Here is a 24939-nt window from a genome sequence, read left to right on the forward strand (position 1 = left end):
ATTAATCACATGTCTATTGATTCCTCTCTCCATTATTAATTCTTTTTGAGTAGGGGGTGGGTGAAGAACACATTTCAAAGTAAATTGCAGACATTAATATACTTCCAAATATTTAAGCATATATATAATTTATTAGAGTTCAGTATCCGTTTATAGTTTTCATATTTTGATATAAACCTTATACATAATGAACTACCTAAGTTTTAAGTTTGTATTTGTTGAGTTTGGACAAATGCATATAACAGTGTAATCCAGACTCCTATGAAAATCTGGAATATTTTTCCAAATAGTCGTTTCTGCCCCATCCTTTTTTCTCTTCTTAAAAAAATTTATTTTTAACATTTATCCATTTTTGAGAGATAGAAGCAGAGAATGAGAAGGGGTTGGGGGGGAGACACGAAATCTGAAGCAGGCTCCAGGCTCTGAGCTAGCTGTCAGCACAGAGCCCGACGCAGAGCTCAAATCCACGAACTGCGAGATTATGACCTGAGCCGAAGCTGGAAGCTCAACCGACTAAGCCCCCCAGGAGCCCCCATCCTTGTTGTCTTCTCATTTTGGGATTCCAGTTAGGCCCATGTTGGACCTTTTTATATTGTTTTATGTGCTTCTGAGACTTCTATTTTGCTGTTCAACGCCCCCCCCCCTTAAGAATGGATATTATCCATTGTCAAGTTCACTATCTCTTTCCTCTGTCATTTCCATGCAGCTGTTAAGCTCATCCAGTGAATTTTATTTTAGACCTATTTTTCAGTTGTTGAATTTACATTTGGTTCTTTTTTGTAGATTCTATTCCTTTGCTGCGATTTCTTTTTTTTCCTTATTGTGAGCCTATTTTCTATTATGTCTTTGGACTTTAGCATCTGTGTCTGCTAATTCTAACATATGAGTCACCTAAGTGTGGATTCTGTGGTTTTTCTTTTATTTTGTGAAAATGGGTCACCTTTTCGTGTTTCATTTGTGTATGGAGTAATCTTGGATTGTACTCTGGATGTTGAATGTTGTGTTATAAACACTTTAGAATCTGTTAGATTACTCTGAGATGAGAGGATTTTTTTTTTTTTAACCAGGTGATTATGCTACAAATTCTGTGTCTTTGGTGGCAGCTCTTCGCCTAGTCTTTGTATTTTTTTAAAAATATTATTTTTAAAGAGAGGGAGAGAGAGAATCCGAAGCATGCCCCAGGCTCTGAGCTGTCAGCGCAGACCCAGACGCCGGGGCTTGAACCCATGAGTGCAAGGTCATAACTTGAGCCACAGTCAGATGCTCAACCGACTGAGCCACCCAGGTGCCCCATGTATCCTTAGTTGGGGTCTGTCCCACATATGTGTGGCTCAGCCAGATATTTGAGCAGACTGTATTCACAGAATTTAGAGCTTTCTCCTTTCCAAGATTCCCACCTTGCTTTCTAGCAGCTGTGGTTGCTCTGAACGCTCTGCCCTCTGATTCTTCAGGCCAGAAAGAGTGTGGATTTTTCTGTTGGAACTTATCCTCCCTGTGCAACACCAACTTTGCCTTGCCCGTAGGCTAATGCCCGTTCCGTTTCTTCTAAGAGTCAGTGCTCTCCAGAATCTGCACTGCTTCTGATCGCTGTCCAGTCCCTGCAGGGTCGTTCATTTTGTTTTTGGTCTACAGTGTGCTGTTGTCTACAGGAGAGTCAGGTTTGATAGGAGTGATCTATCTTCCCTCCCCACCTTTCCCCCCTCCCTTCTTTCCTCCCTCCCTTCCTCCCATCCATCCATCCATCCGCCTACCCGTCCTCCATCCGTGCATTCTTGTTTTCTTTTAGAGAAACAAGGAAAGAGGAACCGTGTCTGGCCCACCACCTGGTTTTGCACACATCGGTAGTGTCTCTCACAAACAGTGTTTAAAAGATTTGGTCACACGGTATCTTGATAATTGGTCTTTCTCTTTTTCTTGTTCTTGTTAACAGCATTGGGATTAAACCACATAAACAGTTTTGTCATCTGTTTTAGTCCCACCACACAATGTCAACATGTTTTCATACTATTGCTTTTTAATGGCCCCGTAGTATAAATCTGTAGACATACAGTCATTTATGTAAGACATTTTGTATTCTTTGTATTTAGGGCATTTTATGTATTATTTTCATAATAAAAATAAGAAATACCGATTTAGCAATATGTGATGGTTTTTCTTTTGTCTTTTCATTTTCATTAAATCTCTAGAAAACATTGCTTTTTGTTTTGAATGGATGGGAAATTGGTTTACATTTAAATCATAGGCTCAGTGCAGGTGTGGTAAAGCCATCTAATTTGTATCATAATTGGAGAGAAAATTATTAGAGTCAAGAAAGTATTCTTGGTGCCTAATTATAGAAGTCGGACATGCACAGGTTGTATATGTATGTGCCTGTGAGTGATGGGCTGGCCAGGAAATTTTGAGAAGAAGACAGGGCAGACCACTGTCAGTAATGACTGAAATGCTGTTTCAAGTATTTGAAATGTGTTTTGTTTGATTTCTTACTTAGTGATGTATCTGATGACAGCCATAGCTTCCTGCTTTGTAACACAGAGATTCTATCATTAGCATCTTACCGTGCTTGCGTTGTCTCCTATCTATCTACCCACCCGTTAAGAGAATGCATCTTGAATAAGTACTGAAATTTTAAATAGAGGTTTGGAGAGGTGTGAAGTAAATGTTACTTTACATTTCGTTGTATAGCACTGTGGTTCTGTAAATTGAGAAAGATTCCTCTTGAGCTTTAAAAATAATATCACTGTATACTCTTTGAGGGGAAAATTGGAATTCTGTTAAGGAAAAATGAAATCAGAATATTCCTTTTTAGGTATAGCCTATAAAGGTAGTGAGTCATTTTTGGTACCACTACTCTTGACAGTGTACGCTTGTTACCATAAACAGACTTGCAGCCGAGTTTGTGCGCTGAGTGATCTAAGGGTCAGCTTAGAAGGCGCACAGACTCCTTACGCAGCTCTCTGGCATCGGAACGCCTTTCCTGGCGCCCCTCGGCCTGTGTATTATGTTTGGACTGTGCACATCGTTATTTGGACTGCGGTGAGGATAAGATCTCACCTCATAACCCCATAGTTTCTTTTTCTTTTTTTCCTGAACTCAATGTGAAGCCACCTGTTTTATTGTTTAGCTTAATTCAGAAAATACTGGTTTATACTGTGGGTTCTATTTTAAATGGGACAAAAAGAATTAAAAGATGGCAATAATTCTTAAAAACTTTATGTCTCTATATTATTTCCAGTGTGATTCTTAACTTTGAAAGGAACTTGATCTATTGTTTCACCCTTTCTAAGTTGTGAAATATGCACATGTAGAAAGAAGGAGCCAAACAGAAATATGTAGCTCAGTGATTTATTACAAAGCAACACACGTGTATGGTCACCACTCAGATAAACAATATGTGCCGCCAGAAGCCCAGAAGCTTCCATCACCCCCCTTTTCAGTGTCTCAGCTGTTCTAATTCTTGGCTTTCATGCTGTCCTTACTTTTTACCACCTAAGCACATATCTTTCAAGGTCATGGTTTAGTTTCTTGTGTTTCCTGACCTTTATGTAAATAAAATTACATATTCAGTATATAGTCTTTTGTTTATGATAGGTTCTTTCATTCAACATTATTTTTGTGAGATTCACTCAAATTATTGTCAGTAACTTCAGTTTTAATATCTGCACAGAAAATACATTTATTTTCATTTATTCTAAATTACGTGGTATGCAGTCATGTTTCTGTATGGCATACAAAAGCCGTGTTTCTGTGTGTGTAAGTATAGACTACGGTTCATTTTACTGTTAATGGACATTTGAGTTTTTTCTGGTTTTTGGCCATGATGGGTACTAATGTCTCTGAGCGTTCTTCTAGTTGTTTCTTGGTGCACACGTGCAGGCATTTTGGTTGAGTGCATGTCCCCAGATGGCACTATCACCTCCTAATGGATCTCAGCCTTAGTAGAGATTGCCGAGCTGTTTCCCCCAGTGGTTGCCTCGGTTTACATCCCTTCCAGCAGGAGCACGACAGTTCATATTGCACCGCGTTCTTGTCAACACTTGCTTTTGTCAGACTTTTTTGTTGTAACCATGCTGGTGAGTTTGTAGTGGAATCTCGTGGGAGTTTAAATTTGCATTTGCCTCATGACTAATGAAATTGAGCCGTCACTCATGTTTTTGGCTATTTGGATGGCCTCTCTTATGAAGTGCTTCCTTGAGCTTATAGCCAACTTCAATTTGGGCTGGCCTTTTTCTCACCGATTTGTGGGAGTTCCTCATAGGTTCTGGATATGAACCCTTTGTTCGTTATATGTGTTGCACATACTTTTCCCATTCTGTGGGTGTTCACTTCACTCTCTTCAAAGATCCCAATCAAATGGAAAATTTTAATTTTAATGTTCAGTTTATTAAAACATTTTTTATGATACTGCTGTGTTGCACTTACGAAGTTCTTCCCTGCACTAAGGCTGTGTAAACTTTCTTAAAAGTTGACTGAAATGTAGAGGTTTTGCCTTTAACATTTAATATAGATCCACAGTCCATATGCAATTAATATTATATGAATTTTCTTTTAGTTGGGATGAAGGCTGTTGTTTTTTTCGGTATCGATATCTCATTGGCTTAGCACCTTTTAGTGAAAAGGCTGTTCTTTCTGCATTCTTACTCAGTGCCACGTTGATTGTAAACCTAATGTCTGTAAAATGAGTGTCTCATTCTGCGTCTCTGTCCTGCTGAGTCTTATTTTATTGGGTGCCAGTGTTCTGTTCTTAAAAGTGAGTAGCACAGATCTTTCCATTTTGTTTTACTTCTTCAAGCGTCTTTATTCTTCGTTATCCTAGGCCCTTTGTTTCCGTGTAAATATTTTCTAATCATCCTGTTGGTTTTAACTTTATCGTGGTTAGAGGACACTCTGAGATTTTGGCCCCTTTGAAAGAATTGCTCTGCGTATCTCAGCATGTGGCCAGTTTGTGTTTTCTGTCTTTGCCAAACAATGACCATCTTTTTACTTGAAAGATGTTCTTTGTGCAAGTAGAAAAATAAAACGAAACTCAGGGATGCCCAGGTGGCTCAGCTGATTGAGGGTTCGACTTCGGCTCAGCTCATGATCTCCTGGGTTGTGGGTTCGAGCCCCTTGTCGGGCTCTGTGCTGACAGCTGGGAGCTTGGGGCCTGCTTCAGATTCTGTGTCTCCCTCTCTCTCTGCCCCTCCCCCACTCATGCTCTGTCTCTCAAAAATAAGCCAACATAAAAAAAGAAAGAAAAGGAAACTCAGATAAAAAAAATATAGCATTGTTTACAGGGCAAAGAGAAATGCCATGATGCAAAAGAGAAATTACCAGACTGTCTCAAGAGCAGTTTCCTGGCTGATCCCTAGCAGGACGCTCGTGTAGAGCACAATAAATAAACGTGTGATTTGGCTTTTCTTTTGTATCTCAAACACATGTGATTTAGTAATACTTGAGGCAAGATTTTTTGTCTTCCTCTTACGTTGGACGCACTAGCTGTTAGTTAATAACTTCAAGAAAAGGGTAAAACTGTAGAAACGTTTACTTTCAGGATCTGCCAGAGCATCTTTTGGAGATCGAAAGGTGGAACTTTCCAGTTCATCCCAGCATGGAGGCAGCTATGATATATACAACCCGTGCTATAGGTATCAGCACATTTCACCCGACTTGAGCCGGCGCCTTCCACCACACTCAGAAGCAGCGAGACTCTATGGATCAGGTATGAAACATTGTTTGTGTTGTCTTCTTTTTGTGTTCCTCTTGAACAATGTAGAAATCAGATCAAATCTAAGACCCTGGGAGAGGTGATTCTCACTATGAAGAACAAAAAGTAAGAGAAAAGCAAGGCTTCTGAAGTGATGTGAAAAACATTGCACCTCTCCGTGGCCTCTGACTCCTGTAAAAACGGAAAGACTAATGAATTATGTGCACCGATACTCCCCAATTCCATTTTCTCTGTCCTTTTTTGTAAAGGTTCATTTTCAGAGTATTTTTATATTTTATACATCTTCTGTCCATTGGGAAATTCTACAACAGGTATTTTATTAGATTTTTCTTTCCTTTTCTATCCAGTGAAAATGATAAATGTACAAACTCGTGATGAGATGACAAGCATAAGGAAAGAAAATGGAAAATGACGATAGAACTTCCTCCGTTTAATATTTGTATCAATTTTAGACTGGCATAAATGTATATATCTGATTTATAAACTCCTGCTTTTTAAGATTTTAATGTTGTACATAGCTACCTCAACAACTGAATTCAGGGTCAAGTACTGAAAACAAAGCAGATGTATTTATTTACATTTATTTCAGTGCTGTGTTAGAATACACAGTAGACAGAGTTCCATTCTTTAAGGATCTCCTAGGTTAGGAGACAAACTGGAAATATGGACTGGAAATATAGGCACACATGGAATTCCATATTTTTTAATGCAATAAGTACCATTAAATAGTTGAAATGCATTTAGCACAGAGGACCTACATTCTCTTTTATTATTCCTGTGGGATGAAGAATCAGGTAACGTAAGCAAAAAGAATGCGTTTTTCCTGTGGATGTGAAACTGTGTTTTTTGATTTATGTTGGGTTCTGTTTGAAACAAAAAATAATCGTAAAAAGTTTTAAACTTTGTTAGAATTAGAGTTTTTTTCCTTCATAGGTTTATTTTGAGAGAGAGAGGAAGGGTGTGTGCGTGCAAGTGGGGGAGGGGGAGAGAGAAAGTGAGAATCCCCAGCAGGCTCTGTGCTGTCAGGGCAGAGCCCAACTTGGGGCTCCATCTCAGGAACTATGAGATCATGACCTGAGCCAAAATCAGGACTCAGATACCTAACCGACTGAGCCACCCAGGCACCCCGAGAAGACTCTGTCTTAAATAGATTGCATGAATATTCATGATGCACTCCTTTAGAGATCTAGTTCATGGTGATTAAGTAAAATTCCAATATTTCTTCTTTAATATAAAGAAATTTTTTCATGCCCTTTCGTAGTTTGTGATTTAAGGACCGGCAAGCTTCCCAGTTCCCCTGGGCTCAGCAAGTCTATGTTTGATCTTACAAGTTCATCTCAGCGGTTCATCCAGGTGAGTTATTTATACAAATGTATCCCATGATGTAGCTTCACGCTAAAGTCTCAGAGACGTGTGAATTACATTAGCTAGAACATATATGAATCTTCTGTAGGTAAATCTATGCTACTGTCTGAAGCGGAAACACTTGGCATTGCCGACGTGCATTGTTTCAGGAAGCTCTCAGCTGAACAGTAAAAGGCAGTAGTTGTTGTTTTAATGAATCTTACGTCTCCCAGTCCGTATCTACTCAGGCAATCTTGAAGGCAGTTGCAATTTAAAATGGTATGGTTAAAAGTGCTTATTGATTTAGTCTTCCTTGTTGCTCATAACTACCTAGTTAACTAAAAAAATAGTATTTCTATTGAGATATAAGGCCTTCATTATTAACATTAACACAGCATCCTTATATTCTTAAATAGAATAACCTTTTGATGTTTAAAAAAGTTTCTTTTAAAAATATAAGTAAATTGTAATTATTATCAAAAACTAGAAAATAAGAGTTAAGCAAAGTAAAAAGACAAATCTCCTATTTCCTGTAACGGATAATAACAGCACTATGAAAATATCGTTGCATCAACTTGCGGGCTTTTTCCCGTGTAAATGTATATGCATACATTTTGTTAAAATGGAAATGTATATAATCCTTAGAATCCTCAGTAGAGTTAATATTTTGCAGAATTAATTCTCCATACCACCAGCTTTTAATGTCTATCAGAATTGGTTGGAGAACTGGTTAAAATACAGGTTGCCAGACCTCACCCCAGAGCTTCTGATTCAGTAGCTCTGCACCGGGGCCCGAGTTTGTATTTCTAACAAAGTCCTGGGTGATGTTGACATCGGTGGTTCAGAGGGACTGTGCTTTCATAGCTGCTGCTTCGCAGGTTTTTAAGTAACAGGGCATTTCCAAATACCTTTACTAGTACTTTCGAGTATGAAACATAAGCAGTGATCTCTTCCTCCTTACTACAAAACCAAACCCCAGACGGCGGAGGCTTTCCCCATGTGTGATCTAGTAAGCTACTTAAGACTTCCTGTTAAAGCCCACAGAAAGGCTTTTTCCCCTTTACTCTCTGACCAGTAGCACTGTCAGAATGGGTAGCATGCAGTTTGATGCTGGAGGGGGCGGGGGCGGCGGTGCTGGGGCATCAGTTGCAGAACCCTTGAGGTCTGATGTGCGCCGCCTGACGGGAGAACAATCTCATCCGCAGAGACACGACTCTGTGTCCAGCGTGCCGAGCAGCTCCTCCTCCCGCAAGAACTCCCAGGGGAGTAACCGAAGCCTGGGTAAGGAGTGAAGCACCTTGGAAAACAATATGTCCTCAGGGCAATTATTTCTCCCTAGTAGTAATTTGAACATATATATGATAAGGTAAAAAAGAAAAACTCTAGATGGTTTTATCTAAGTTACTGGCGTATGAATACTCAGATTAACGGCCCATTTGTTGTGCTTCGGCGCGGAAGCATCTTTAAAAAAGGCATAGCAGTTACACACCTCTTGTTTGGTTGTTTTAAAGTATACTAGTGAAGGAACTTCCAGAAGTGTACGGGATTAAAGCCATATTCGTGTTCTGTGGGGAAGTTTATCATAGTTTTAACTTAAATCTCTCAAGCTATACATGGGTTAAGTTCTTAAGCCCTGCACTTTGTGTAGCAGGCCTTCCCCTGCTGTAAAGCACTGAGTGTCTTTTTTGTCTTATTAATGTGGCAACTTAAAAAGAATAATTTTGCCGTTTTCCAGTTGGTACTCTTAAAATTGGATTGTATCAAAGCATGATTGGATTCGAAGGCTTGCATAACATTTCCAATGTCCCTCTCCTTTTACAATTCAGATACAATTACTCTGTCAGGAGATGAAAGAGATTTTGGGAGACTGAATGTGAAAGTGTTCTATAATTCTTCAGTAGAACAGATCTGGATCACAATTTTACAGGTCAGTTAATTTGGTTAATACCAACATTGCTTACAAAATTGAATATTTTCATTATAAGCATTTACTGTTTCTCTTCCTGGGGAATGGGACAATACCTTCTTTGGAATTTAGGACTCGATAGCGTTTTGCAGAAAACAGTATTTAATAAAGACTCTAAAGAAAATAAGTCTGTAGGTGTATTGGAATTATGGTTTTAGCCTCAAGAAGGAGATTGATATGATGTCCACAACATTAAATGTCAAATTATTTTCATGTAGTTGAAGCAAGATCTCAGTAGACTAGTTTACGTTTATAGTTTGCATTTAAATCATTAACTGAAGAGATACATCCAATATTTGTATTGGTAGAGTCCTTTATAAAATTCAATCTCTATTTTTAATTTTTTTAGTGCAGAGATTTAAGTTGGCCTTCCAGCTGTGGAGACACCCCTGCTATTTCTATAAAAGGAGCACTAACATTGCCCAAACCAGTGCATTTCAAATCTTCAGCAAAGGAAGGCTCTAATGTAAGTGGCTGTTTTTGTTTGAATTTCTTTTTATTTTTGTCACTATAAACCACTTAAAGGATTAGAATAAGGAAGTGTTTTATTTTGGGAAAATTGCAAATTATATACCTCTTGCTTTTTAAAGATAATTTTGAGCCTTAAAAATACTTGATGCTTCATTGCCCAATATTAAGATACATTTAAATAGAAAAAAATTTTTAAGTTTATTTAATTTGAGAGAGAGAGTGAGAGAGTGAGCTGGAGAGGGGCATAGAGGGAGAGGGAGAATTCAAAGCTGCTCCACACTGCCAGCACAGAGCCCGATGTGGGGCTTGAACTCACGAACTTCGAGATTATGACCTGAGCTGAAATCTAGAGTTGGATGCTTAACTGACTGAGCCACCCAGGTGCCCATAAAAAGACAATCTTAATCACTAAAGTATGTACAAGATAAACAATATCTGAGAAGACGATTTTTCTTGTATGAAAGGAAAATGAATGTCTGAAATCTTTATTGTCCCTCCTCCTAACCCACTTGAGCTCTGAGAAATAATCGCATGATTGCAATAAATTTCTTTTACACACTCCCAGCTGTTATAAGTGGAAGACTTACCCCGGACCTTGGTTTACAGATTTTAGAATTCACATTAGTTTAAATATATCTATATTTTTGTCTTCGGATATGTGTTGAGAGGTTGGTGTTTTTCCATGCAGATGAAAGGTGTTGTCTGTAAGTACGTATAATTTAAAAGTAAGGTTTTTCAAATGACTAATAACCATGAAAAAATTTACTCTAGTAATTATAGAAATACAAATCTAAATTGTATATTGCTTTCTCTTATTTTCTTTGCTTTTTAAAATGAATAAAATTTATAAATACTCTAGAATATAGAACTTTATGGAAATTATTTTGACAAGTCACATTGAAACCTTGAAATATTTATATACTTTTATGTAGTAATTCTACTTGGAATGTGTTCCATGGAAATAGTTTAAAAGGCAAATTAAAAAATGTGTAAAGTATTTTTGGCAGGTTTGTTCACAGGGGAAAAATTGGAAACTAGATCTACAGGTCTTACGTAGGGGAACGGTTGAGAAAATTCGTGGTACAGATACCATGTGTGTTAGTTTCTTCGGGTTGCTGTAACAAAGCACCACAAACTGGGTGGCGTAGAGCAACGGAACTTTCTCAATTTTAGAGTAAGTCTGAAGTCAGGGTGTCATTCGTTTTGGTTCCTTCCTTCAGCAGTGAGGGAAGAGCTGTCCCCTGCCGCTTTCCTAGCTCCTGGTGATGGTTAGCAGTCGGAATCATTCCTTGACTTCGTTTTATGCTTCTGTCTTCACATGGCATTTTCCTTCTGTCACGGTGTCTTCACGTGTCCACCTTCTTACAAGGACCCTAGTCCTATGGGGTTGGCAGCCCTCCTGCTCCTGGATGATCTCACTTTTTAACATCATTAACCACAACTTCAAGGACGCTATTTCCAAATAAGGTCATATTCTGAGTTGCTGGGGGTTAGGACTTCAGCATAGCTTTTGGGGGCCAAATTTAAACCATAACGCTGTTGATAGAATACTGAGCAGCTGTAGGAAATGTTTAGGTAGAATTTTTAAGGACATGGAAAAATGTTCTTAGTAAGTAAAAAGGCAGTAATCAACGTTGACATATATGTATTAGTATCTCACAGTATGAAAATATGCCTTTTAGAAAGTCTAGATGAAAGTAAATCTTCACTCTGGTTCTGATGCTGACACTCAAGATGAATCCTTCCAGAATTAAACAGTTTCACTCTCTGATTTTCAAGTGAAACTGTGAGTTAACTTAGGAAAAGTTAGGAAAAATTGCTCTTATATTAAAACTGGCATGGCATCTTACTTTTAAAATTTATTACTCTTTATCAATTTGTTTACCTCTATTGTAGCAAAATGTGAAGTCAGCCAACACACTACTTCATGTGTAAGCTCATTCCATGTCAGTTTAAAAATTAAGCATTTTATGTATACACTATTACTGTTGGTGTGATCCTGTGGTTGAGACCCTGAGAGAAGACAGCTTTGGTGTTTGGGAGGCTCTCCGAAACAGTTTCGACCGTACAGACATAAGCAGTCACAATGAAAGTGAGAATTTGGGCACAGTATCTAAAATATAGTTGTTAGTCGCCCAGATCAGATATCTTGTCTTTGCAAAAGGAAAAAAGGGTGGGGTGGGTAGGTAAGCTCCTTTTCAAAAGAATGCAATAAACATGGGAAGAAGGAAGTATATAGCAAAAATCAGTCTAGGGTCCAGGTGTTAGAGTAACAAAATACTAAGAGGAACATAAAGAACATTTAGGAAAATATTCTGAGCATGGAAAACACCGATTGGCTGCCTGGAGTGGATGTTTAGGAGAGAAGGTAGGACTTTTCCAGCAGATTGATTTTTAGATTGGAAAGAGGAGCACACATCACCAAAAGAGAAATGAAATCCCAGGGTCGGTGGGAAGAACATTAGACAAAGAATAGAAGTAATTCAGGTCTCTTAAGGTGAACGGAGATTTGGGGGACTTCTGAGAGAGCGCACATGAGATTCTTGAACCCCTTACTAACTGCTGGAAAATGGTGGTGGAGAGCACGAATGACACCCCAGAACCAAAAGTAGAAAACAACCCAATTTTCAAAAAGGAGAAAAGCGGTATTCTGCCAACCTTGGTGTTGATATTGACCTGAGTCCCTTAATGATGAAAAGGATAATTTGTGAAATTAAGCAAGGCAGGATCCAGGATAAATTCTGGAAAAACGACTCATGGTCATCTTAATTTACACTGAAAAATATTTTTGTTTGTTGTAAAAAGATTAGATCTTCCTTTCCTAGATTATAAAATGTTATTTTCATTTCTTTGGGATGGTCATATCTTCTTTTTTTTTTTCAGTCTTTTTATTTATATATTATTTTCTTGTGGGTTTTTTTTAGACTATTGAATTTATGGAAACTTTTGTATTTGCTATTAAACTACAAAGTCTACAAACCATAAGGCTTGTATTTAAGATTCAGACGCAGACTCCCAGGAAGAAAACCATTGGAGAATGCTCACTGTCACTCAGAACTCTCAGCACACAGGAAATGGATTATTCTTTGGACATAATGCCACCTTCAAAAATTTCTGTAAGTGATGGTGTTTCCTACTTTCAGAATTATTTTGTGGATGCCTTTTTGTTGGAGTATAACTTGAACACTCTAGAATATATTAGAGGATCGGGAAGGTTCTCAAGCAATAATAATAATAATAATAATAATAATAATAATGTCATTGTTTAATAATGCTTTTTAAATAAGTGATAAAAGGTTAACAGATACCCTTTGCTTTCTCCTTTGAAATAGAACCTTAGGGTTACCTTCTCCTAGGACATTTTTTATTAATGTTTTCTATTTTATACTTTGGGGGAAATAATCCTGAAGTTATGAATAATTTTATTAGTTTTTATAAGTATTTTTGATCGTTGATAACTTAGGAATAGCAAGAAAGAATAATAAATTCCAAACTCAATCAAGATTGCCTTACTTAAAAAAAAAATTCTATTGGTGTGCCTGGGTGGCTCAGTTCGTTAAGCATCTGACTTTTGATCTTAGCTGAGGTCTGAACTCCGGTCATGAGTTTGAGCCCTGCATTGGTCTCCAGGCTGGCTGTGCAGAGTACTTTAAAAAAAAAAAAGTGCCTTATAAGAGATTAGGAGAGTTGTTTTAATCATCTGTCCATAGATTGGGTAGAATGGAGGCTCTTACAACTAGGTTGTCTGTTTCTGTAAAGAACGTATTTATTGTGGTGCAGATTGATTTTTGAGAACTGATACTGGATTTGCTCAACTAGCCAACTGAACGCTGTCTTAAAAATGTTTAAAAATCCCTAATAATTTACTTATATAGTTTCTATGTTAGGATAACAGTTATAGAAATCTTTTCATCTTTAAATCTTCACAAGCTTTTGTAAGGTCAAGTCTATATATACTTTTAAATTTATATAGGATTTATATGTTACCTGCCTTCAAAAATATTTAATGTGATTTAAAGTGGTTCTTAAACCTGACTACACATTAAATCAGAATTTGGTGAGGGGTGGGGAAGGCAGGGGGAGGTGGGTGGCAGGAGGCCAGGAGCATCTGTAGTTTTTATCTTTATTTATTTATTTTTTCTATTTAGTGTTCCTTTTTTTTAATAGTTTATTTACAAGTTGGTTTTCATATAACACCCAGTACTCTTCCCCACAAGTGTCCCTCTCCATGAAAATCACCTCCCTTCCCTTCCCCGCCTCCCTCTTCAGCCCTTAGTTTGTTTTCAGTATTTAAGAGTCTCTCATGATTTGCCTCACTCCCTCTCCCTAATTCTTTCCCCCCTCTCCCTTTCCCCTTCCCATGGCCCCCATTCAGGTTTCTCCTGTTAGACCTTCGAGCAACAACATATGCTATCTGTCCTTCTCTGGCTGACTTGTTTCGCTTAGCATGACTCCCTTGAGTTCCATCCACATTGCTGCAAATGGCCAGATTTCATTCTTCTCATGGCCATGTAGTACTCCATTGTGTATACAAACCACATCTTCTTGATCCATTCATTAATTGATGGACATTTAGGCTCCTTCCATGATATGGCTATTGTCGAAAGTGCCGCTATGAACATTGGGGTACATGTGCCCCTATGCATCAGCACTTCTGTATCCCTTGGGTAGATTCCCAGCAGTGCTATTGCTGGGTTATAAGGGAGTTCTATGGATAGTTTTTTGAGGAACCTCCATACTGTTTTCCAGAGCAGCTGTACTAGTTTACATTCCCACCAACAGTGCAGGAAGGTGCCCGTTTCTCCACACCCTCGCCAGCATCTGTAGTCTCTTAATTTGTTCGTTTTAGCCACTCTGACCGGTGTGAGGTGCTATTTCAGTGTGGTTTTGATTTGTATTTCCCTAATGATGAGTGACGCTGAGCATTGTTTCATGCGGATGCCATCTGGATGTCCTCTTTGGAGAAGTGTCTGTTCAAGTCTTCCGCCCATTTCTTCACTGGATTATTCAGTTTTTGGGTGTGGAGTTTGGTGAGTTCCTTGTAGATTTTGGATACTAGACCTTTATCCAATATGCATTTGACATTATCTTTTCTTATTCTGTTGGTTGCCTATTAGTTTTTTTGATTGTTTCCTTTGCAGTGCAGAAGCTTTTTATCTTGATGAGGTCCCAATAGTTAATTTTTGTTTTTGTTTCCCTTGCCTTTGGGGATGTGTCGAGTAGGAAATTGCTGCAGCTGAGGTCAAGGAGGCTATTTCCTGCTTTCTCCTCTAGGGTTTTGATGGTTTCCTGTCTCACATTCAGGTCTTTTATCCATTTTGAGTTTATTTTTGTGAATGGTGTAAGAAAGTGGTCTAGTTTCATTCTTCTGTATGTTGCTGCCCCGCTCTCCCAGGATCACCTGTTAAAGAGGCTGTCTTTTTTCCATTGGATACTCTTTCCTGCTTTGTCAAAAATTAATTTGACAAAGAAAGTTCTGGGCTCTCTATTCTATTCCATTGGTCTATGTGTCTGTTTTTGTGCCAATATCATACTGTCTTGATGATGACAGCTTTGTAGTAGAGGCTAAAGTCTGAGATTGTGATGCCTCCCGTTTTGGTTTTCTTCTTCAATATTACATTGGCTCTTCAGTTTTTTTTTTGTGGTTCCATACGAATTTTAGGATAGTTTATTCTAGCTTTGAGAAGACTGCTGGTGCAATTTTGATGGGGATTGCATTGAATGTGTAGATTGCTTTGGGTAATAATGACATTTTAACAATGTTTATTTTTCTGATCCATGAGCATGGAATGTTTTTCCATTCCTTTGTGTCTTCTTCAATTTCTTTCATAAGCTTTCTATATTTTCATCATATAGGTCTTTTACATCTTTGGTTATGTTTACTTCTAGGTATTTTATGGCTTTTCATACAGTTGTGAATGGGATCAGTTTCTTGATTTATCTTTCTGTTGCTTCATTTTTGGTGTATAAAAATGCAACTGATTTCTGTACATTGATTTTGTACCCTGAGATTTTACTGAATTCATGGATCCGTTCTAGAAAACTTTTGATTAGGTTTTCCATGTAGAGTATCATGTCATCTGTGAAAAGTGAAAGATTGACTTCTTTGCTAATTCTGTTGCCTTTTATTTCCTTTTGTTGTCTGATTGCTGATGCTAGGACTTCTAGCACTATGTTAAACAACAGTGGTAAGAGTGGACATCCCTGTTGTGTTCCTGATCTCGGGGGGGGGGGGATGTTCTCAACTTTTCCCCATTGAGGATGATATTAGCTGTGGGCTTTTCATAAATTGCTTTAATAATGTTTAAGTTAGTTCCTTCTGTCCCTACTTTCTCGAGAGTTTTTATTAAGAAAGGATGTTGCATTTTGTAAATGCTTTTTCTGCATCTATTGACAGGATCATATGTTTTTTATCTGTTCTATTATTAATGTGATGTATCACATAGATGGATTTGCGAACATTGAACCAGCCCTGTAACCCAGGAATGAATCCGACTTGATCATGATGGATAATTCTTTTTATGTGTTTTTGAATTCGATTTGCTAGTGTCTTGTTAAGTATTTTTGCGTCAGTATTCATTAAGGATATTGGCCTGTAGTTCTCTTTTTTTGTTGGGTCTGTGTCTGCTTTGGGAATCAAAGTGATGCTTGCTTCATAGAATGAGTCCAGAAGTCTTCCTTCTATTTCTGTTTTTTTGGAATATTGAGGAAGATGGGTGTTAACTCTCTGCTTTAAATGTCTGGTAGACCTCCCCTGGGAATCCATCCAGCCCTGGACTTTTATTTATTGGGAGATTTTTGATAACTGATTTGATTTCTTCACTGGTTATGGGTCTGTTCAGATTTTCTGTCTCTTCCCGTTTGAATTTTGATAGTGCATATGTATTTAGGAATTTGTCCATTTCTTCCAGATTGTCCAGTGTGTTGGCATATAATTTTTCATAGTAATGTCTGATGATTGCTTGTATTTCTGAGGGATCAGTTGTAATAAATCCTTTTTCATTCATGATTTTGTCTATTTGGGTGTTTTCTCTTTTCTTTCTGAGGAGGCTAGCTAGAGGTTTATCAATTTTGTTTATTTTTTCAAAAAACTTGTTCAATTGTTTTTTTGGATTCTATATTGTTTATTTCTTTATTATTTCTCTTCTTCTGGGTTGGGGTGCTCTTGCTGCTCCCTTTCTAGTTTCCTTAGCTGCTCTGTTAGAGTTTGAATTTGTGCTTTTTCTAGTTTGTTGAAATAGGCCTGGATTACAATAAATTTTCCTCCTAGAGCTGCCTAGGACTGCCTTTGCTATGTCCCAGAATTTGGATTGTTGTATTTTCATTTTCATTTATTTCTATATATTGTTAAATTTTTTTCTAATTGCCTGATTGGCCCAGTCATTCTTCAGTAGGGTGGTTTTTAACTTCCACATTTTTGGAGGTTTTCTAGGCTTTTTCCTGTGGTTCATTTCAAGTTTCATAGCATTGTGATCTGAAAGTGTGCATGGTATGATCTCAATTTGTTTGAATTTATGGAGGGCTGCTTTATGACCCAGTATGTGATCTGTCTTGGAGAATGTGCCATGCACACTCAAGAAGAAAGTGAATTCCCTAGCTTCAGGATGCAGAGTTCTAAATATATCTATTAATTTCATCTCTTCCAGTGTGCTGTTCAGGTCCATTGTTTCTTTAGTGATATTCTGTCTGGTTGACCTATCCATTGCTGTAAGTGGAGTATTAAAGTTCCCTGCAATTAGCACATTCTTATCAAGATTGCTTCTGTTTGTGATTAGTTGTTTTATGTATTTGGGTGCTCCTGAATTTGGTGCATAGATGTTTATAATTGTTAGCTCTTCCTGATGAAGAGACCCTGTAATTATTAAATAATGTCCTTCTTCATCTTTTGTTACTGCCTTTACTTTAGAGTCCAGTTTATCTGATATAAGTATGGCTACTCTGGCTTTCTTTTGACTTCCAGTCACATGGTAGATATTTCTCCATCCCCTTACTTTCAATCTGAAGGTGTCTTCAGGTCTGAGGTGAGTTTCTTGTAGAGAGCAAATAGATGGATTTTGGTTTTTTATCCATTCTGCTACCCTTTGTCGTTTGGTTGGAGCATTCAGTCCATTTACATTCATTGTTATTATTGAAAAATGTGAGTTTAGATTCATTGTGTTCTCTGTAGAGTTCATGTTTGTATTGATGTCTCTGGTGTCTTATATTCCTGGCTACATTTCTCTCATAGAGTCCCTCTTAGGATTTCTTGTAGGTTTGGTGGTGATGAATTCTCTCAATTTTTGTTTATTTGGGAAAAGCTTTATCTCTCCATCTGTTTTGAATGACAGACTCTCTGGATAAAGAAGTCTTGGTTGCATATTTTTCCTGTTCATCACATTGAATATTTCCTGCCATTCCTTTCTGGCCTGCCAAATTTCAGTAGATAAGTCTGTAACCACTCTGATAGGTTTCCCTTTGTACGTTGGGGCCCTTTTATCCCTAGCTGCTTTCAGAATTCTCTCTTTATATTTTGCCAGTTTCACTATGATATGTCCTGCTGATGGTCAGTTCAAATTATGCCCTAGGGGAGTTCGATGTGCCTCTTGAATTTCAATGTCTTTTCTTTCCTTAGATTGGAGAAGTTTTTGGCTATAATTTGATCGACACCTTTTCAGGACCTTTTTTCTCTTTCTTCCTCTTCAGGAGCTTCTATAATATAGATATTGTTCTGTTTGATTTTATCACTCAGGTCTCGAATTCCCCTTTTGTGCTCCTGTATCAATTTCTCTCTTTTTCTTGGCTTCCTCTTCTAATTCACCTGTTTTCCTCTCTGTTTCTTCAATCCGTGGCAGCCTCCATTTTATTATGCACCTCATTTATAACCTTTTGAAGGTCTGTAGTCTTTGTACAATAGCTTCTCTGATGGCTTCCATGCTTTTATCAAGACCAGCAGTTAATTTTATGACAGTTGTTCTAAATTCTTGTTCAGTTATGTTGCCTGTGTCTGTTTTGAGCAGTTCTGTAGCTGTGATTTCTTCCTAGAATTTCTTTAGAGGAGAGTTCTTTTGTTTCATCATTTTGGCAGCTCTCTATCTCTTATCAGTTTTAAACGCTCGTTCTGCACTGTGCACCTGTTAGTGTTGCTCTATTAAAGGAGGACCTTGACTGTCCAGGGCCTGTTGTTTCAGTAGATGTTCTTTTAATGGTGTCGCTCGGTTTCTCTTGTTATGGCTCTGATTAATTTATTTCCCTACTCAGTGATATTTGGGACTCTCCACCATGTGTGCTTTGGCTTGTTTCTTGAGGTAGTCCTAAAAAGGAAAACAGACAAACACACAGGGAACAAGGAAAAAAAAAAAGGACAGAAAAGAAAAGAGAGGACAGGAAAGGAACAAAGGAAGGCGGGGAGGGGGGGGTGCGGCGGACAGAAACAGCCACAGATAAAGGACAGTCTGAGAGCATAAAACCTGCAGAGGGGAGAGATAATGAGATAAGGAAAAATATATCTGGATGGTAAGAGTTGATCTAATCACAGCAGTGCATAAATGTTGGTCTTTCCCAGACTCCAGGGGGAAAGGGAGAAAAGAAGGAGAAAGGAAAATAGAAAAGAGAAAATGGAAAAAAACTTAAAAAACAAAAATAACAAGAGAAAGGAATAAAAATTAAAAAAAAAACCAGCTCTCCAGTGTGGGTGGGTGTGGTTTGATGTAGGTAGGTGGGGTCTCAGGGGCTGCTCTCTGAGGCCTCACCTTAGTGCTTGCTGGGAGAAGAATGGTGGCACCCCAAGTCCCCCTCAGACCACTCTCTTGAGTCTGAACTCCCCATGCCACACACGGGTCAAATTGCTTTGGTTTTCTAAGCTCTGCCATGTTTCTAAATCCTAGTCCACACACTTTAATGCTGCTGCCACTGTTAAAATGATCTCCGGCAGGTGGGCAGCTTTCTGGCCGGGATTGAGTAGGGGGACTGGAGAGCCAGCTTATCCCTGGCTCCTCCTGGAGTCAGCGGGCTGCCGGACCCATGGGAGAATAAGCCTGCTGAGGGGGACAGAGTTCTCTCCCCGCGCCCAGTGGCCACACATTGGACATTTGTGTCTCTCCGTCCCAGCCGAGGTGTCACCTCTCCAGAGATCACTCTATGAACTTCTTCAGTCTCTCCCTCTCTTACCCTTAGATCTCCACCGCTGCTCGACACAGCCGTCCTGTGCCCCACCCTGCACGGTTGTCCAGCGTGCTGCCCTGCAGAGCTGCTCCGTGTGGGCCCTCCAGGGTCCTGAGCCACCTCTGCAGCCCGGCACCAAGTTTTTGGGCGCTCTTGCTCCAGCTCCGCTTTGGGCCAGCACTCCTTCCCCTCAGAGTCTCCGGTCCCAGTTCACACTCACCCAGGCGTCCATGATGCTCTTATCAATAAGGGGTCTGTGTGCACACCTCCGTTCTTGGGGATCAGAATATTGTGGCTTTTAATTCTTCTCAGTTTGATAGTTGCGGGCGGGCAGAGATCACAGAGCTCCCTACTTCTCTGCCATCTTGCCACTTCCCGCGTCTATAGTTCTTAGAAGCTTCCCAGGTAATTCTATGCTGAACCCTGGCTTGAGAACCACTGAATTAGAAGGGAATTAAATTAGAGATTAAAAAATAAAAAACAAAGGATTTATATAATTGATCAAGAAGTGAAATTTTTTGGATAGTTCTTTTTTGTCTGTTATTTTCTGTCTCCATCTCCAGGGTGTTCTCCGTACAGTATTCATTACAACTTAGAATTCAATTACTTGTTTTAAAGAGAATGAGGCTTAAGCTTCCATATGTTTTCTTTGTTTTACTGTGTTCTTAGCAAGGGCCTGTTTATATTCTTGGCATTGACCATTGGTACACAGGTAGAAATGAAAGAATAAATGAGGAATGGAAGCGTGCTCTATTAGATTATTTTTATATCTTATTTAAATACAACAAATTGCTTTGTAACTATGACAAGGAGTTTGTCACTTGCATCTTTGAAACTAGCTTGGTAGACCATAAGCTGCAACCGCATTTTACAGAAGGCACAAAATGTACTATTCAAATGGATAATTCATGTATCAAAACTTTAAAGACTAGTAGAGTAGATCAGAAGATAACTCAGCAAATGTATTTTCTGGAGAATTGAGTTGTTATCTTAATCTGCTCTGGAGAATCTGGATGATTTTGGCTAAGTTTCTACCAAATTATTTCATGTTTTAGAGGTCTTACAAACAATTGTATATCTGTTGTGTGCTAGGTTGTTAGGGATACAAAAAGATTGATGCCCTGAAGGGAAAGCTTAGGGGCCGTATTGGACCAGTGAGTTTATGTAGGTGTGGATGTTTCATATTCTTGGCCAGTGCAAAAGTAGTATGCTTTGTCTCCTGTGTTGAGGAGGAAAATCGATATTCTCCTTTTGAAAGTGACGGAGCCAGACTTTCACACCCATCCTCCACAGTGGTCATTGTGTCACCACAAACAGCAGGACTTTTGTGTAGGGCTAATGTCTTCCTCAGTACAGAGTTCTTGACCTTGACAGATAGTAATGTAAGTATTCATTTGAGAACCCACGTTTTGTGTTGAATAATGTGGGAGAGACAAGGTTTTTATTTATGGAGCCTTCATGCTGCTGGTGTGGTGGCAGGTGATTCGCCGCTCACACGCAGATCTGTGAGTTCCTGCTCTCGTTCTCTCTGCCCTGGGCACCAGCACACCGAAGCGCTTGCATGATGCCCTCCAGCCAGCAGTTGGCGAGCCAGGATTTGAGCAGAGGACCAGCTCTACCATGTATGGCTTCCCTGCAAGAAGATATTCTCAAATATCATCAGATCCTGGTTTCAGCGACTCTAGGAAGGCTCAGAAAGTTTTCTTTTCTTTAAAAAATGATACATTTTTCAGGATTAGAAATCATATATCTTCCATAGTTTTGTGTGCATTAAAAATGCACTTTATGCCTGCAGGTTGATTAGGATTTTATTCTATTTGATTATTTTTTTAAGGTTTATTTTGAAAGACAGAGCATGCATCGTATGTGCGAGTTGGGGAGAAGCGCAGAGAGAGAGGGAGAGGGAATCCTAAGCAGGTCCTGTGCTGTCAGCGCAGAGCCTGACTCCAGCCTCAGTCCCACAAACTGTGAGATCACGGCCCGAGTTGAAATCGAGAGTCAGACACTTAACCAACTGAGCCACTCAGGTGTCCCAATTGGAATTTTTTTTTTTTTTGTTATAGGGAGATTGAAAACCACTTTGAATAGTTTTTCATGATCAGAATTAATATCCTGGAATATAATAAGTAAGTGGAAATGACATTGGCAAATTAGAAATCGCAAACACTGCCAAGCGCTGCTTTGTTTTGTGAGAGTGAGCTCTACCCGTGTGTAAGGCTAAGGGAAGTTTTGCCACACTTAAGTATTCTTAAGTGTTACTACATTGTGGGCACGCAACCATAATAACAAAAAATTTTATCCATAGTTTCCTTGATGTTTTGTGAATAATAAGTAACTGTGTTATTTGTTAATGTTTATTTATTTTGAGAGAGCATGGGCAGGGGAGGAGCAGAGAGAAAGAGGAAGAGAGAGAATCCCAAGCAGGCTCTGTAACGTCAGCATAGAGTCGGACACAGGGCTCCATCTCCCCAGTTGGGAGATCACGACCTGAGCCAAAGTAAGAGTTGGTCTCTCAACTGACTGAGCCATCCAGACACCCCAAGTAACTGTATATAATCCATTTTTTTAATGCCAAGAATAGCAGCCTTTTTTTAAATAAGAAAAGGCCCTGTTTTATATATGGCTACCAGAAAGATTTATTAATCCATTCTTACTCTGATTATAAAAGCAAAAATAGTACTTTCACTTCTTAAAATTAGAATTCAGCACTCGTTGCCGAAATAAACAAGTTTCATCATCATTTTATACTTGAAAAAGGGGGAGTCTAACCTTGAAAGTTGAGTTTATACTTTAAAGTGATTCACTTTTCAGTCTCTTGATTTCTTGTGGCATGACCAATTTAGTTTTAACATTTTATTTTAAAATCAAGATATAATTGGCATACAGTGTTATATTAGCTTTGGGTGTACAACATAATGATCCGATGATTCTGTCCCTTACTCTGTGTTTACCACAGTAAGTGTAGTCACCATCTGTCACATGCACTGCTGTTACAGTATTCCAGACCATAGGCCCTGTGCTGGACTTTTCGTCTCCATGACTGACTTATTTTATAACTGGAAGTATGTACCTCTCAATTCCCTTTATGTACTTCACCCATCCCCTCACTTACCTCCCTCCTGGAAACCACCAGTTTGTTCTCTGTATGTGAGAGTCCCTTTGTGTTGTTTTTTAGATTCCACATTTGAGTAGTATCGTATGGTATTTGTCTTTTATCTTATTTCACTAAGCATAATACCCTCTGGGTCCATTCATGTTGTAGCAAATGGCAAGATCTTGTTCTTTATTAATAATATTAATAGTAATATTCCACTGTGTGTGTGTGTGTACACATCTTTTTCATCCTGGTTTGAGCAATTTTAAAATGCAGAATCCTGATTTGAAGGAGATGCTCATGATTTAGTCAATGGCATGTATATGGAAAGGTTCTTTTTCAGTGAGTTATGTGCCAGTGCCTGGGGAATACTAGGCAATTATCAAATACAAATCTCTTCCTCAGGTGTCATTCAGCCATTCTGTAGCTTTGTTGGAACCCGTACTCGCGAAGATGTTTGCGCCTGTCTGTGCTGGGCGCCAGTGAGGTCTGTTAACGTGGCGCTCTCGCTTTATTCCCATACTCATTCTTCTCAACATGTGAGCAGTCGTATTTTTCTGTTTGGATGACTTTATGTTTCTCTCTTTGATTTTTTTCCCCAAGGACCTTGAAATCTGCATGAGTAGGGTGGCTTGTGTTCCGTTTCACAAATTACTAACTTTCTTCTTTAGTCAGCCATACCCAAGAGCACATTTTACCTTTTTCCCCTCTGAATCTCCGTCATTTCATTGTTTGCCTCAGGTTTTCTTTGACCTTTTGCTTATTATTCACTGCCTCAGTCACTCTCACTGGCTTCCTTCTTGCTGACTTTCCTGGCTGGCTGTCATTCAGCGTCGTAATTCAGCTCTTAGCCCGGGCTCGCTCCTTGTAGTAATCTTTTGTCTTCTAATCTAGGTAGCACCTGCAGTTAGAAAAAATAATGGGGTGCTTTTATATATATATATATGAATGAAACTTTCTATTATAGTTTATGTATTCTTAAAAGTAATTCAAATGACTTTTTGGTGTTTATTTCTTGGACATTTTCTTTACTAAAACTGCTTAGCAATTTAATTTGTTTTCAATTTGAATTATCTTTTGACCTCCCTGGTTTTGAAGGATCAAATACATAGGTGTAACTTGGATTTTCAGAATCCAGGAAAGGGAGTAGCTCATATTATTTACAGAATCCATGCATTTATCCTAACAATATTTTGTATCATGATTTTGTGTGTCAATAAAAATCATTGGTTTCAAGACTTCTAACTGTAGGTTTTTAGTTTTGAATTTTTGAAATATCTCTAAAACGTTATTCTTAATTATCAAATGGCCCTTTTTTGACCCCCAGGTTTGCCATGCCGAACTTGAAGTGGGGACTTGTTTTCAAGCAGTAAATAGCAGAATTCAGTTACAGATTCTCGAGGCACAATACCTTCCAAGCTGCTCATCACCTCTCACTTTGAGTAAGTATATTTGTGGTTCAAAGTGGAATCTTCAGAAAATATTAGTAAAAGGTAGTTTTTCCTACCTTTCTTAACAATGGAAATTCAAATCATAGTTACTTTTGTTTTTTAACTTAAATACTAATCTTTTTTCTTAAAATTACTTTATTGGATTTCAGATTTTAGCCATAGTGTCTACTTTAATCCATAGTCTCTTGATTTTTATCCATTTGATGCTATTCCTTATTAGGCTCATTAGTTTCTATAGGTTGAGTGTCCAGAGGACTGTCAGATTTCACCAGCTCATGGACAAAGGTTTATGCTCTTTGTTGACTATTCTGCTAACTAGAAACTTAATTTTAAAACACCTGAAATATCAAACACAAACTTGAAACACTTCCTTCCCTGTGCCTCTGGACCCAAGAAGGGGCTCTCCTGCTGTGGTCACATGGCTGTTCCCAGAGCTGGAGGCGTGGGGGCAGGCCTCCCTAAGGGCTGGGAGTGGGTAACAGTGCTCCTTTATTCGTCTACCGGAAGAGAAAATGCCTGGAGGCAGGCAAAAGCAGTAGATGTCTGAAAGTTTAGGAGTTAGGAAAAACAGCAACAAACACAAAGGAAAGGAGAGGTAAGGAATTACAGGTAAAGTTGAAGTTGATAAATATGGAGACAATAGCAAAGGACATAATCAGTAAAGCCAAATAATACATAAGGCAGTATCATTTATAATTATAATTATGTTATATATTATAATTATATCAATTCATTTGAACATCTTATATAAAATAATATTTGGAGATAA

At 38.6% G+C, this 24939-nt stretch overlaps 1 protein-coding gene across 3 annotated transcripts in view; it reads left to right on the top strand.

The window, feature by feature from the left end:
* Positions 1-24939, top strand: part of TC2N (tandem C2 domains, nuclear) — a 46019-nt gene that overhangs the window by 14558 nt on the left and 6522 nt on the right. The window contains exons 4-10 of one of the 3 annotated variants that reach the window (XM_029951499.1): positions 5531-5698; positions 6966-7057; positions 8254-8329; positions 8875-8975; positions 9364-9480; positions 12410-12601; positions 24047-24161. In XM_029951499.1, the coding sequence (XP_029807359.1) occupies positions 5531-5698; positions 6966-7057; positions 8254-8329; positions 8875-8975; positions 9364-9480; positions 12410-12601; positions 24047-24161 (861 nt within the window). Of the gene's footprint in view, positions 1-5530; positions 5699-6965; positions 7058-8253; positions 8330-8874; positions 8976-9363; positions 9481-12409; positions 12602-24046; positions 24164-24939 lie in introns of all 3 variants that reach the window. The other 2 variants (XM_029951500.1, XM_029951501.1) reach the window with 2 other exon arrangements.

Source organism: Suricata suricatta, chromosome 9, assembly GCF_006229205.1.
Source record: "Suricata suricatta isolate VVHF042 chromosome 9, meerkat_22Aug2017_6uvM2_HiC, whole genome shotgun sequence".
Classification (NCBI taxonomy): domain Eukaryota; kingdom Metazoa; phylum Chordata; class Mammalia; order Carnivora; family Herpestidae; genus Suricata; species Suricata suricatta.